Source organism: Clavelina lepadiformis, chromosome 4 (genome assembly GCF_947623445.1).
Source record: "Clavelina lepadiformis chromosome 4, kaClaLepa1.1, whole genome shotgun sequence".
Classification (NCBI taxonomy): domain Eukaryota; kingdom Metazoa; phylum Chordata; class Ascidiacea; order Aplousobranchia; family Clavelinidae; genus Clavelina; species Clavelina lepadiformis.
The window spans coordinates 3233986-3249269 of NC_135243.1; the positions used below are offsets into that span (position 1 = coordinate 3233986).

General features: G+C 36.9%; 2 protein-coding genes and 2 long non-coding RNA genes across 4 annotated transcripts; all 4 read right to left on the reverse strand.

Moving 5' to 3' along the window:
• Window positions 1-436: 436 nt before the first annotated feature.
• LOC143453420 (uncharacterized) lies at window positions 437-2822 on the reverse strand. The gene is made up of 3 exons (XM_076954766.1): window positions 1900-2822; window positions 1336-1596; window positions 437-858 (listed from the first exon to the last, which is right to left on the reverse strand). Exons 1-2 carry the CDS (start codon window positions 1906-1908, stop codon window positions 1435-1437), a joined length of 171 nt encoding a protein of 56 aa, XP_076810881.1. The 5' UTR covers window positions 1909-2822; the 3' UTR covers window positions 437-858; window positions 1336-1434.
• Window positions 2823-3137: 315 nt separating this feature from the next.
• LOC143452456 (uncharacterized) lies at window positions 3138-4732 on the reverse strand. Its single transcript, XR_013115043.1, has 3 exons — window positions 4527-4732; window positions 4179-4299; window positions 3138-4011 (listed from the first exon to the last, which is right to left on the reverse strand). It is a non-coding gene; the product is annotated as an uncharacterized LOC143452456 (long non-coding RNA).
• A 334-nt stretch (window positions 4733-5066) lies between these two features.
• LOC143452068 (corticotropin-releasing factor receptor 2-like) lies at window positions 5067-10213 on the reverse strand. The gene is made up of 9 exons (XM_076952899.1): window positions 8576-10213; window positions 7820-7875; window positions 7621-7718; window positions 7352-7486; window positions 7075-7154; window positions 6695-6816; window positions 6112-6232; window positions 5480-5903; window positions 5067-5200 (listed from the first exon to the last, which is right to left on the reverse strand). The coding sequence occupies exons 1-8, from the start codon at window positions 8621-8623 to the stop codon at window positions 5484-5486; spliced, it is 1080 nt and encodes a 359-aa protein (XP_076809014.1). The 5' UTR covers window positions 8624-10213; the 3' UTR covers window positions 5067-5200; window positions 5480-5483.
• Window positions 10214-14288: 4075 nt separating this feature from the next.
• On the reverse strand, window positions 14289-15255 carry LOC143452688 (uncharacterized). Its single transcript, XR_013115088.1, has 3 exons — window positions 14787-15255; window positions 14632-14704; window positions 14289-14534 (listed from the first exon to the last, which is right to left on the reverse strand). It is a non-coding gene; the product is annotated as an uncharacterized LOC143452688 (long non-coding RNA).
• Between the last annotated feature and the right edge of the window lie 29 nt (window positions 15256-15284).

Below are 15284 nucleotides of genomic sequence, written 5' to 3' on the forward strand. Positions count from 1 at the left end.
GGTGTCGCTGTCAAGCTGTGATGAAAATGTTCAGCTGTCATAGAAATCAAACAAAATAAGACAACATATTCTACTGTCAGTAGAAATAATGCAAAACGAGACAAGAACAAATGAGACAAGTCGTCTTTCTCCAAATTTTGAACGTCCACTTTAATTTGTAAAAGCTAAATAGGTAAAAATATCAAAAAGCTTGAAAGAAAACAAGATAGTCAATACAACATATACACAAAAATATAACAAAGCATGTAGAGTCCAAACAACACATACCAGCACATATCGGCACATTGAAATAAAAAACACACTTTGTTCTGTTGTTGACATTAACAGGAAAATTTGTGCCATTGTTGAAGTTTTGCTTTAATTTAAGATTTGCAAACAAAATACCTGTGGTGCTTGTATGGTGACACCAGCTGTAGTAGACTTGAACACATGCTCATATTCCCAGCCGTATCGACTTAGATCTGTTGATGTTCCTGTGTAAATAGTGTCATAAATTTCATCACAATTTAAGTATTTGCATGTCACAAAATCATTCTTTATTACAGAACAAAGAACTTGTCAGGAGATTCACAAATTCTATAAACAAGTGTCGAGCCACACGGCCACAACACCAAGCACTGGAATAAATGGTTGGGATACCACGATGACAACACAAGGACATAACTTACGTAATCTTATTAATATTTATCTAGCTTGTGCATGCATGCAATGTACATGCTCATACTGATACTGGATATATTAGCGGCACCATACCTCTCATGTTGTACCCAAATGCTATGTTAGTCTTCAAATGACGTTATAGCGTACCACATAACGCCACCTGCTGGGCCGGATAATATTGTTCAACTTTCATTGAACCTGAGCATAGAGGAGTGTGAGATGTTATATTTTATATCAGAAGATGTAATCCCAGTATGGGCAACAGTTTTGAACTCATGGGTTGCTTTGGGTGTTGAGTTTGTACAGGCAGGCACAACCATATGCACAAATGACGTCATAATTAGTTTGAGTCCTCACTTGTTTCTATTTCTAGCTACAACAGCATGAAACAAATAAACTACTATAATTACATACAGAAGTGAGGCCTACTTGAGCTCTAGTCAGACACTAGCTTAAGTCACACTAGTATTTACTGTACTAAAACTAACGGAAAACTAGAAAATCAGTAAGGGGAAATTTGAGTTTTTTGGTTGGCTTTAATGGGAAAGCAGATCAAAAAGGTTAAGAACCGCTGCTTTAAATCAAAGTAAAAAGTGGTAATAAACTCATCTCTGATTAAGTATTTAAAACCATAGAAACTATAAAATAAGCAAAGACGAAAAATACAAAACCCACATTTAGCGTCACCAGTGGGTAGTAGCTGAATACAACTGCATTGTCAACTGGAAACATCAGAGTTGATCAGCTTACGAGGTTGAATAATTTCAGTCTGGACTAATTTCCAATGTAAAGAAGATCTATCCAACCCTTAGTGAGAGCAAGTGCCATTCTTTCACCTTTCCTCTCAAGGAGAGCATTTGTGGTGACCGTCGTTCCAATCTGGATGAAATCGATCTTACTTGAGTCGAATGATTCGATCATCATAATTTTCAACTCCTATGTATACATAATTAGGCAGTCTATCGAATTAAACAACAATTCTTAGCAGTGGTTTTCACCAAGTCGACAAATGGTTAAACTTGAGGAAATGAAGGGAAGCTAAGTTTAATTAGAGACAAAATTACGGATATATTTGTAATTAAACACCAGCCTTGAAATCAAACTACTTTTCATAATAATCTTTTTAGCCTTGTCAACGAAGCAAATTAGTAAACTTGAAACAACTATGAGACATAAAATCATCAATAAAATTATGATAAACTTTACCATATTGGCTATATGTTTATTTTTGTCACAAACCTCTTCCATAATCCTTCAAAATCCTTCCCCTTGTGTTTACTTTTCTGATTCAAAATTTGTTTCTTCTTAGAACTTGCTCATGCAGCATTTATCATGTTAAGTGTTTCCTAAAATCTAAGCATAGTGTCGGAGTGCGTCCATTATTTTCTTTCATGCCATAATAAAAGGCACTTGCAAGGCTGCCTGTAAAGTTAGGCCGATACAAACCCAAACTAGAATAGATTCGCCGAACATCATTTGCATTCAGGTGAACACAAATACTAGGCTAACGATATCGAAACTGACTACAAAATTATTATATTTCCTATATTTATATTTTCCAGGCTAAACAAACCAGGGTCAACATTTTTCAGACAGCCAGTGTATACATGTTCTTATACAGCCTACTGAAGGCCATTTACTTAAAAATTTTGCTTTTCAAATATTATTCTTTTAAAACCAAACAATTCTTCAGCAACTACACTGGAAAAAAGTGACCGTCATTAGGCCTAGTCCAAAATTTTTATCATTGACTAATAAGACGCTGATTTCGTTCAAAAACATTTGCCATGCCTTATTGTGGTCAAGTACCCATAAATCTGCCTACATACAGTTTGCAACGCCTTTTTATGGCTGACTACGTCCCACCGATGCACTGGAAACAATGCTGGTTAACTAAAACCCATCATACGATGTGATTGGCGTTTACTTGGTTATATGTGAAAGACTAGTGGCTTAATCTCATTCGTGTCATGTAATATATGGAACCACTTGACACAGTCAGAGTTATTGACCTAATAGTTGCTGTTATCGCGATAAATATCACATTAATATTGACATGGTGACATTTCGTCACTGTTTAAAAGATTCCTTATCCTTGCAATGTCATATTTTTATGAGTTTTTATTTTTCTACTAAATGCAAGGTGCAATAAGGTCAAAACAACTTAGAAGTACTCCTGTGTAAGTATAACAGGCCGACATTTTTTTACAACTTTCATTAACCTATGAAAAATTAATTTATGACAAATAATAATTTCGTTGTTGTATTACTTGGCTTGAATTATTACACAACAAACACCTTTGCCATAAAGACCGGACTTTCTCTGGCTGTTCGTGTTACCATATGAGCGAAATTCAATGTTGATTGATAGTTGTTTTACTTCTCACTCGATGGTATGAGTTCTCATTTCTCAAACGGCGTGACTATGCTGTTTTAGTTGCTTAAATTCTGTCTATGCATATTAGTAAACGTTAAAGTCCCATTTTTATTTATTATCAGACACAAAGGCTTACACCTTTGGGCAAATCTTACTGAATGTTACATTGTGCAGTAGTAACAAGTGAATGGGAACAGTAAAAAGAAAGATTGCAAACATTATATCGGTAATTATATGGCACACCAGTTCAAGCCAGGTAGTTTCTCTGAACGTCATTAAGGAGAATTTAAGCTTGGTCTGCAACTGAATTGCAAGATCCCAAATTAAAATTTAAGCATTTCCACAACAACTCATGACTCGCGAGTCACGTGTGACGTAATTGTCACAACCAAAAGTACTTTCTTATAAACGTAAAAACGTTTTTTTTAAATAATCCGGGAATGCTAACGCACACAAGAGCTACGATTAATTGATTTACTTTTAACATAAAAACATGGCATTTATGTTAAAAATCATAGCAAATATATTCAAGATAACATTAATTTAAGCTAAAAAATGTGGTTCCTATCTATAGGACGTAATAGGACGTATAGGACCTAATATAGGACCTAATATGTAATTACTTGAGTGTGACGTGTAACAGCGTTTGCTATGTTGGCAAGGTGTGACGTCATCGAAGCTTTTCATTTGTGGTTTTGTAATACAGTGACATAACAACTTACATGAAAGGCATTTAGTTAGTACATGGTATTAAGCAGGGATGATGCCACAAAGTAATACAATGTGCTCCTACAAATCGTTTTCCGCTGGATGGAGCGTCGGAACAACCGTTTCATGCAAAATGACCGAGCGCAATTGGTGGGAAGGTAATTGTTCTGGTCTTTCAGTTCCGGATTCGTCACAATGCCTGTCTAGCTTGACGGTTACGTGGAAATGAGTGGTGGGTGATGTGGATCGAGTCGAGTGACGTCTCACTAAATTTAGTCATAATCATGCTTTAATATGTGAGTGTTACGTCATAAGCCAAACAGGCCGATCAAATCGAGTAATGACATGACTTCTTCGATCTGTGGCTGGATGGGGGGAACCTTCATTTGTTAAAAAATATTTAATAAGTTGCAGATTAAACATCAGCCAATACCACGGAGGTCTTTCTCGAAGCAGGGCACTCTTGTATTGTGACGCCATTTCCGCCAATTCCTTCCAACCGCGTTCAGAATTTCCGAGTTGCTCAAGCAATAAATCAAACAGACCAAGAAACCCTGCCGTGTCATAGAAAACAATAAGTTCTCTGAAATTCGTCAGAAATGTATTAATCAAAACATTTATGGCTGCGTCAGTGAAACGCCAGAGTGCTATGACATCAATATACAAATGGTAGAGAAGCGCAATTATGTGCAGATCGCGATTGTAAGACATGTAGTTAAAGGTGGAAATTGGAGATGAAAGACAATTCTGACCGCACAATCGAAGGAATCAACAAACTTACCTGAAATGACTGAAAGATGGCGTTGACGTAGAAGAAAGCGATTTCAACAGCGCCATCTCCCGGACTGGTAAAAAACAAGATGTAAGTAATTCCAAGAAGGTTGAAGAGAAAGAAAGCCGCCTACACTGCTTTTGAATGCGTCACGGGACTTTCCAGCGAGTTCTGCTTGATGAGTTTAGTGACCAAAATACGGACGACATTCACCATTATCAACGCGTTGATCTGTTTAGAAGGAAATAAATGTTTTAATTCCAAAGCGTCATAAATTACTTGGTTGATGGTGGATGAACCGTGTTGACCCAGTAGATAGTAAAATAAAAACAAGATATAAGGTGGTCGCACTATGAAGGTTAACTTTATTTTTGATTCTTCTACACGAGCGTTCGCAAGCATAAGTTTCTTTTTCAGGTTTACTAAGAAATTGATGGCAAAAATTATTTCAAATAAGTTACTCCGAGCGACTGGTAGTTCTGATCTTGACTGCTATTGCCAATACTTAATTCTGATCATTGTTATAATGTGACGTCATAAAAAACTTACCGCGAACAAGACAAAGATGGGAATCTGGTAGAAATATTCGACCCAGGTATCCGTCGGGTTCTGCATCCAGCATTCTTTGTCCTCATAAACCGCTTTGAGCACCGCCCATATAACCGTGATTGGGACCGGTGTATCTGCGTCATAGACATCTTGTGTTATTAGTAATTAATTAACATGTTTTCGGTGAAAATTTTTGCTGAACATATCTGATACAAACAGCTTAATGAAACAGGTATAAGCTTTGGTTTATGCAACATCTCAGAAACACGTACAAAAACACAAATAAATCCTTTATACTCCTACAGTGCTATTAACAAAACGTTCTTAACGTAATAAAAAGAGTTGGGACAAGTTTTAGGATGTTAATATTCGGACCAATTTTAAGTTGCGTGACATAAATGACATTAAATAACCTGACTAAGTCTGTTGTTTGGAAAGGATTTTGTAGAAGCCAAAGACAATTGTGGTAACAATGGACTTATCTGACATCACAATGGTCACTATGCGTGTAGTTCGCTTTGATATTGCCACGTGACCATGATACCCTGTCACCAAAATTTGGCAAAAATAAATAAATGTATGATGAAGAATAATTATTTCTTCAAACCGACCGACTCGTAAAATGGGAATCGAAATATTGATCAAAGCAACTGTAATTAATCCTGACTTACCCCAACCTAGCGCCATGTATAGCTTTATGCTGAACCTGTCGTACGTGTAAGCCATGACCACCATCATGTGAAGGTAGACGCCTTCCACGAACATCCAGCAGTAGGTGGCCACTTGAGAGTAGATGGAGATGGCGGCCAGGACGCGACATAGAATCTGGAACCAAACCTGGGCGATTGTGTGAAGAAGAAGTGGCATAAACAATTGTGCAGACTTGCACATATTATATAAAGATATTTCTTTTACCAAAAAATGTCGATACAACAAACCGTAAATTTGTAATTAAACTTAAACTTAAACATTCTAATTAGCTTCGTTGTAAGAGTAATGGTAAGCATAAGATATCGTTTACGTCATACTAATTACGTCAAAATACCTCATTCTTTTTTCTTGCATGGTAGCTGGTGAAGAAACTATGAATTAGCCAGATGACGTTTTGCAGAATGAGTGACGTAGCAAGATTCCAATGAATGATATTTCTCCAACACCAGATGCTTCTACAACGTGATGACGTAAACAAAATGACGTATGCATGCCGTAATAAAGCCGAAATAACCTATTTTTTCCAAGAGAACAATAGAGTTGGATTTCACTTCATGCTTTGTATAAAGTGTTAGCATAGAGTTTATGCCATAGAGTCCTCCCTATACAAGAGATATTTTTCTCACATACCTCTTTTAACTTTCAACATGCAAACCATACACTTTCTTATAACCAGTTTATTATAATTGAATCGTTGCAGAACTTCTATCGCGTAAAGCCGCGAATTTTCGTCATCACCTCTCTGTGAATTTTCCAAAACTTCGTTTAGGTCATAATTGAATTTACTTGAAGCCACAGTATAATCATGACTCAAGGTCTCAAATGGCTAAGACTGAGATCAAAGAATACGAGGTCAATGACCTCTAAATCGAGTTATTGCGATGTTTTAAAATCGATGTCGTCCGCCATAGATGTACCTGAGTCTCCAGAAGAGTAAAAAAGCGATGATCAATGTGAAGAGGGAAAGTCCCCTGCCTACATAGGTTATGATGACGACAATCTTGAGATGGGCATTGACGTAATCTTCGGCAGGGTCACTCTGAAATTTAAAAATCCTGTAAATCAATTTTTAGATTTAAAAATTTCTATCCCATCCCAAGCGATGTTAGTATTGAATCATATAATTCGAGACAAGCAAGCAATCTTGACCATATAAATTGATAAAGATTGTTGAATCTTAATTGAATTTATTTAAAGTTAATTGAATGTAAGTTCTATTTGTTGTTATTCTTAAATTATTAAATCTATCCGTGCAGGTTATAAAATTTTTATGTGAAAGCATTCATGCAGAACTGACCGAGTCCGGTATTGGACGACAAGCAGTAAAATTAATACGAGACCATCTTCCGTCTGATTCACAGTTGCGAGTCGCGTTAACTGGATTTCAAAGAAAGTAACTCATAAGAATGTTCCATTTATTTTCAACGATAACCTTGTAGGCTATGAAATGTCATATAAAATTCTAAGTTTATCTATTTGCAAACAGTAGCCTAATATAGACTGCTCCATTGCAATAAGAATATAGAAAGTATACTGCAAATAACTTAATGTCGTTCAGGTTATAACCCTCATACATGAGATGTTGTAATGAACTCCATTGAGCTTCTTAAAACATCTCGTGTAGGCAATGCCGCCACCAAGCGTTTGGGGAAAGCAGACATCCGGAGGAATCATGTTGGTCACGTGGGTGTTGACGTAAGGGCAGTGACCTTTAGCAAGGAAAGTAAGGTGAGGATTTTGTGGAAATATTGAGTATTTCTAGTTTTGTGAAAATCTCAGATTGTTTGTGTGTTTGTTAGTTGAGATTGAGACAAGAGATTGTTTCGTCATAATATTGTCATACCGGGTACTTTGGTGTAATTTTGACAGAATTCGGCAATGATGACGCAACTCGTCTGTTTCTCTCCCAGAAACTCATTTTCTTTATCGTGGGGTTCTTGGCTGGGTGGAATAGGAAAAATAAATAAAGTAGTAGCATGTTCGATTAAAACAAGACGTCACAGAGAACTATTATGACATCATTTTCGATATAAAGCGATTACATATAATTGGCGCACATCTTGTCCAAGTTTATTGAAGTGATCCCACTGACCATCAACTGAAAAAGGAATAAAAACAATGAAAAATATAAAAATTAAAAATCAATCAACTCTATACAATCCACCAGAAGTGTTGTTGATATTTGAAAGTGACGTAAGAAATGAAAGCTCGCATCCTCACAGCGGTGATATAGAGCGAACGTCAATTCCAGTACTTGTTACGTCATCCTAGTTTATTTCGCATTTCAGTTCAAATGTACAACAGGATTTTATGGTTTAGTTTTTTATATGACTCAGTATCAATTAGTTTTATTAATTTCAGAATAAAACATGAAAAATGTTTTTAGAAACGAGAATTCTATTTTGATCATGTTCTATCAGCTCTATACTTATTCTATTCTGTTTATTTTAAGTTTTTTTTTAAGTCGCAAAGATTATGACAGAAGTAATGAAACATTAAGACACCCAAGGTTAGTAAAAGGTTGAAGATAAATTGCTGAATCTCTTATAGAACTTTTTCTGTCAAAAAAGCCGCAGAAAATCACGTGCGCTTTTGTTTTTACCGAAAGTTTGTTTGCTCAGAAACAAACGCAGAGTTATAAACTACAGCAATTGTTATGTGATAATTACATTGATAAACGACAAAACTCTGCATGTCTTGGTTAGTTGACAACCTACAAATGCAAATTACAGCAACATGGTCACATTGTTAGGCGCAAGATGTTATATTTTATCACCTATTTTGAACTGTGATTTTACCTGTGCCGCCAAGAAAGCCAAAACTACTGGAACTGTTTGAAAATTCATTTTTATAAGAATGACACCATTGTCAGTGATGACATTACTTAAACAATCTATTAATTAAAATTTTTCTTATACAGGCCTATAGCTAATGCAAAATGTAGGAATGTAGAGGTTGCTAGTTTGTCGAGGTTGTTGGAATGCAGAGGTTGATGCCGACAGATGCAGATGCAGAGTTTATCGATCTTATCTTACGTTATTGACTTTAGTTAACCTACTACATTAATATCTGACTCTATTGTTGCGTGCGGTTAGAATTCTCTAACCTTATTGACAGCCTAACTTTCTTATTATTTTATAACAAATACAGTTTACCAGAAAAGGCTTTTATTGTAGGTGCTGTACACTTTCTCAATATTACGCATAACCAGAAGTATAGCAAAACCACTGCTATTAAGATGTCTATTGATTTGCAATCACCACGACTACCGTAGTACGGTATTACATCTGTCTATAACTTTACGTCTGCGCCATCTTGCACAGAAGTTCGAGCTTATAAAACATTGTGCGATGTGCCGGAAATATATGACAAAAAAAGGCATGAACATTTCAAAGCGTGTGAACGAGAAAAACAGTGCGTTTGCAATGCAATTTACATTCGGTTAAAGCTGGAAACAGTTTCTTGGAAGCGACTTGGTAACGTACAAAAAGGAGTTTTCACACGAAGTTATTCAGAGCAAGTTTCCAAATATTCCAACGATAATTGCAGTGTTTATGAAAGCTAGTTCATTAACTCAAATAAGTAACTGGAAAACACATTTCCAAGAATGATGTGGCGGAACTGAAGGTTTAAAAACTCCAATTGTTAACTGGAAAACACATTTCCAAGAATGACGTAATGGTATTACAAAAGCCACCCAGGCCGCCACAAAGCGAACAAAATTTGTTTAATTTCATCCCGACTACTTTATTAATCAAAGCATACTCATTAATTCCTGAACACATCTTCTGCTCGGGTTATATCTGTAAATCAGACACCTCGCACTAAAACTGTTGCTTTTATTGCAACGACATACGGACTTTCTATGGCTATAACTATAACTTTATAAATCTTTCATTATACCTTACTTATAAATCTTTCTTGGACGACAGAAAGTGAAAACAGTCATGATTGACACAAGCAAGTCGAACAATAAAAGTTCGAGTAAAACAACAGACCGCAAACATAAAAGAAACAACTGAGCAGAGATTTCAATAAACACGGCAAGCTCCATCAATGCGGGTGGTTTTATAAATCCACCACGACACCGCGTCACTCTATAGCCCTGCACTGAACTGACTACCCAAGCATATGGCAAACTACTATATGAAGAAAATTTAATTTTGCGCGATGCCATTTCTTTTGAAGTTGGACTATATCCAATTAGAGTGTAAATTCGAGGCCATATTTAGTACTTATAACTCAATAATGCCATTTTTCTATTCATTTGTCTTGCTGCAATCCTGCCAATAAATCTTGATTTTCAAAACCTGGATTGTAATTTTGTACAATTAAGTTATATCTGTTTTATAAACCACAATTTTTGAGTGTCTATTTGCGAGTTTCTTGCAAACGAGAAATTTTCAAGTCTATAATTGTAAAAGAGCTCGTTTGTTGTTGTCATCTGGAAAGTTTTTTTTTACCAGCTACGAGTGAAAATTACAGAAGGAAATTAAAGAAAATCGTTAAGTACAGTACGAAAGTTATCGCGAGGTAAAATTAACGCCTTAGTGTCAAATTTCGTCCGCACTTGCTCGTCGAAGTCTTGTATTTTTAGATTCTTTTATACTGTGGGAAATTGTGTGGCAATAAAACCATTCCTTTCAGCAACTACTCCACAAGGAAAATTTCGCAGCTAAATTTAACGATTTCGGAAAATTTGTAAGTTATGAAAGAACAGAATTTTAATGTTGATTTATCTGTTCCTGTTAACCTCATCAAAGACACAACTGTTTCGAAGCATTCGTCATATATACTCCCCTAAGCAGCCAACTTACTTGCAATGCGCTCTAGGGTGGTCTAAAGAACCTGTAAATATTACTTTACAAACAATTATTAATATTACAAACAACTTTCTATAAAAATGCAATATTTTTAAAAAAGATTTAAGTTATAAGAGAATTGCGTGTTAACATGAATACGTAGAAAAGCTGAAGCTTCCCGTTGTTGTTCATTGTTGTTAGGTAACGAGTCATTTGGTAACAGATTCATTGTAAGTTTAGTCCCCGCATGTTGGCGCTGTGTTGGATTTTCACCAGAACCAACGCTGTGTTGACGGTCAAACAAATTCCTCCCCAATTCCAGCAATATTAACTTTTTTCGAATCGATACATCGTGAACAGACTGACGGTGCACTTCTGCACTAAGTGCAAGAATAGCAATTGATGTTTTAATGAAAGACCGTTTGCGACATGTTTTGAGTCGACTACCTCTCGAAAAATTTTATCTTTCTTTCCTATTAATAGTTCCCCTAATTATGTTATTTCCAAACTATATGATATGACTTATTAAAACTACTTAGGTCTAAACGCTTCCTGTGTTGGGCGGGAATTTTCTATGACTGACAGCTGGATTGCATTAGCCGTTAGTTGGCGGTAGCTGTGATATTTGCTATAATTGTCAGGCCACGTTAGTAAATGCAGGCAAAACCATGCGCTATTTATCTCAAGAATCTTGACGAGAAGTGTTGTGTTTGCAACATATGTCATGATAGACTCCAAAATTTATCAGAGAAACAAAATATTGACGCTATTAAATGCAGCAATAACCAAGGATTAGGGCCTATTTTCCAAGTGGGACATTTCTTAACTTTCGAAAAAGAGGGGACTGTTCCCCAAATTTTGAACAAAAGGGTGCTAAAAGCAGGACAACAAGTAAGATAAATTGACACGGTCGTTGAGTGTAAAAGAATTCTGGTCCTGAGTAGGTTTATAAAGCGGTGACTACGTTTAATGCAAATATCCATTAAAAACTTTACACGGAAAATTTTGTTTCATTTCGTATCAAAACTTTTAACTTTCTACTTTAACTAACTAACTTATCACTTTTTGACATCTTGGCGTTACTCCCTTGCAGGTACACCGTACCGGCAATAACTCATTTGCGGGAACTGTGTTCCGGACCGTTCCGGTTTGTTTTCACCACTGTGTATACGTCATGCGTCATCATGCGTCATCATGCGTCATCACGCGTCATCATGTGTATACTTCATGCAAAGCAGTCGCATAGCTACGATGGACGCGAGGCAGACTCCAATAAGCCATTGGCAGATGATGATGATGATGATGATGATGATGATGATGTGATGTTTTAGCTCTGAGGCAACTTTAAATCGTGGAGCTCCATTGTCACCACGTCATAGTTATTCTGAAACAGCGGCGTAACCTAGGTTTTAGCCGCCCTGCGCTAAGGCAGAAAATATCGCCCCATTCCCGAAGCCATATTTTGAATTTCGTAGAAAGTTGAAAGTGCTTAAAGGCTGGTTGACCATCTGTTACGTGTTTTGTGCTCGTTTGACGTGCCTTGTGTTTCTGCCTTCGGCCGGAGGCGCTGATGTTTGTAATTGCGCCTGGCTAGTTGGCGAACGTGTCACTCTACCGTTGCCTGAGCTGTGAGCAGACGTGCCTGTTTTTACCCTTTATTTTATCAAATACAATTCTATAGTTTAACTGCAGGTCTATTCGAACCAGCATAAGAAAAGGCCGGTAACACATCTAGGCCAAAACGCGAGGGACGCAAATTTTTTTATTTTTACACATAACATAAAAGGAAGAAGCTTTGGTCGATACTTCCGCTCCGCAATGGATGTCTTTGGAGTTCTCATACTGAAAGAGGAAATTTTTGAGGTGTTACAAAAGCAAACTTATCAATTATTATGCATCCAGGACCCCGCCGAGTTTCGAGAGTTTTTATTTGCATCTAAATAGGTTTATACCAAGTGTGTGTGCTCGCTAATGTTGCACGAAATTATAAATAACTACGCAACGTACGTAATCACGTAACGGAGCTCCTGTTACAAACGTTTGGTACAAATTACGTTATTTCGCAAACTACTTTTTGGTACATTTTATGCACACAAACCATCGATAGCTTTTATCTGTATGAATTCTCTGCGTAAATACGATTGAAATGCGACATCTGCACTCGGCTCTTTGCCCACTTTGCCGTTTTTCAAAGCCGGGCAATAGCAGAAAACGATGTTGATGTCGTGTCGTCATAACCGTCCTTTAATGACTATCGCTACAACCATAAACCGAGTATGAAAGTACGGCAGTGACGCTGCTAAGCTGTTAAAGTGATATCAGATTGCACAAAGCCCACGATAAATATCGCTTTTGCGTCTCATGCAAAAGTAGATCACGCACAACATCGACAAACTTACGATTCTCGACACAATGATGTCAGCTTAAAAACAAAGCGTTTATATCGAACCTCTAAAACAAGGTTCTGACGTGCTGCTGTGCATTGTGTTGCGTATTAAGTTGTATCCTTTTCACCGTTTTGTTGTTGAATTAGTCTCAAAGGTATAATTTTTAGTCACTACATAAAATGATGTTTTTACAGCAGTCCTTAAACCTAGCGTTGCTTGTGCAAAAAAAGAGCGAAGAGCGAATAATCCCTAAAAGGGAGTGCGGGCGTGGTTCCGTTCCGACGTTGACAAAAGAGCTTTTGCTGGCTCAAACCAAATAAACAAATAAACTGCTTAACCTCTCGAGATCGTTCCTAAAGAATAGGAGCGCGTTCGAATGCCCCTGCCTTAATATGAGAGTAATAGAGCATACAGTTCATCTCGAGTCGTTAAGCACTTAATCAAGCGTAACAAGCAAAACTTTTTCACTCCCCGCATTTTGATAGGGCTACACAGTGAGCAGACGCTGGTATTTTAAAGGGGACTTTAAAACAATTTTCCCCGCTTCTCAACGCGATTCAAAATACCTCACTGCTTGCCAATGTTTCCTCTAAGCTGCGCGCGTGCGCACTGCTGACACGGTTTTCGCGCACAGAAAATCTGTGCTGCGCACAAGAAAAGAATTCTACCTGAAGTGAAAACAAAATAAACGCATAATAATGGCCACAGTGCGCACGTGGCACGTCTGATGTTGCCCACAGTGGTCCAAGGACCGCTCAGGGAGTTAGTATGTTTGCTCAGACTCGTGAAGAATTCGAGGGAACATTGCTGGTTGCTAACCTGGTTGTCATAAGCACGGAGTGTAAGCAAAGACGCAGTTTCTTTCCGCATCTCAGGAAAGCATAACAGCGACTGTTTTCATAAATTTCCAGCCGAACAACGCGTAGTGAAAGTTGCAGCAAGAAGCTAATCCCCTGATATAACTCTGTGTGTTCGATGTCTTGCCCCAACTACACGCCGCATTGTTATTATTATTATTATTATTACTGCTGTTATTTGTCTGCTGCAAGTTGATATAAAAATTTTGGTAGCTTATATATCTGTTAATCATTGGTTACAAGGTAGAGGCAGCATTCGAGGCAGATGCTTTGGCGTATAAGCCATAGCACCAGTCGCATTAGATTTGAGCAGATTTAGACAATTTAGAGCTGAACTCTACAAAGCAATTAGCGATGATAAAAAAGCCTACTTATAACGCTTAGGCAAAAATATCATGCTAAAAATGTGACACAAAACCAATTTCTGTCTTACAACAAATTTTATTTCTACAAAACTCACTCTGGATATTTGAAATTACAAAAATCAGCAAATCTAAAATATTACAGCAAATTCACCATTCAACATAATGCAGTGAATATTTATTTGAATAAGCATGTATAACAATTATAATTATGACATCACTATTAGTTTATGTACAAATATAGCTCAATTTTATCAATCAATTGTAATTCTGTGGATGGCGCATCGGGTTGAGCAGTCGCTCGATGTCGCAGTACTCCGCGGTTCGATTCCCGGCCACGACGCAATTTCTTTTATAAAAGTGAATCGATGTGAAGAAGGAATTTTTATAAAAGTTGAGTAAATAATGTCTGTTTAAATTTCTGTTTAAAAATGAAACCTACTTACCATTATTACGTCAGCAGTGATTGCGCGGAGTGAGTATGTCGCCATCGCCATCGCCAACATCAACTAGCAACCGCTATAAATTAAAAATTAGGTTAAAAAATAAATTTCTGTGCAAAGTTCAAGTTGACACAAACATGACAAGATATAAAGAATACCGAGCCATGAAGCTGGTCAAGAACGAGTTGAATTTCTTGTTTCTCGCTCGAATTTGCGGAGATTCTTCCACCTTCGAAGCAACCTTCCATGCTCAGAACTTCTTCAATTTTAGCGAAAAATTCTGGTCCTGGAATGTCTTTGATTTTGTTGCCACCGATGTCCAACAATTTTACCTGCAGATGAAATGTTTGTAAACTACAACCTGGTGTATTGATGAAGCTAATATATAACTACATACAAGTTAATATTACCATTAATTGGTTAATAACTAACCAGCACCACATGGTCAGATTTAGGCCTAGCCTACTGGTTCAACACAAATTCTTGGTTTTTGAATTAAATAGAAATAATTTTGAGCGGCCAATTAAAACCGGTATCGAGTATTAGTTGTAGAAACAAATCCTGATAATAAGTTTGCAAAAATATTTTCAGTTTTAAATAAAATGAAACTTTTCAGTTGACCCAAAAATTAACCTGTTCATGTCAGGCTAAAACTG

Excerpts from the sequence above, each read along its gene's own strand:
- LOC143452068 (XM_076952899.1), bottom strand. The coding sequence starts at position 8,623 with ATGAATTTTCAAACAGTTCCAGTAGTTTTGGCTTTCTTGGCGGCACAG. Across the intron at positions 6,233-6,694 it reads TTACTCTTCTGGAGACTCAG|AAGCATCTGGTGTTGGAGAA; the intron begins GTACATCTATGG and ends ATCACGTTGTAG. Across the intron at positions 5,904-6,111 it reads ATGCAAGAAAAAAGAATGAG|GTTTGGTTCCAGATTCTATG; the intron begins GTATTTTGACGT and ends ACAATCGCCCAG.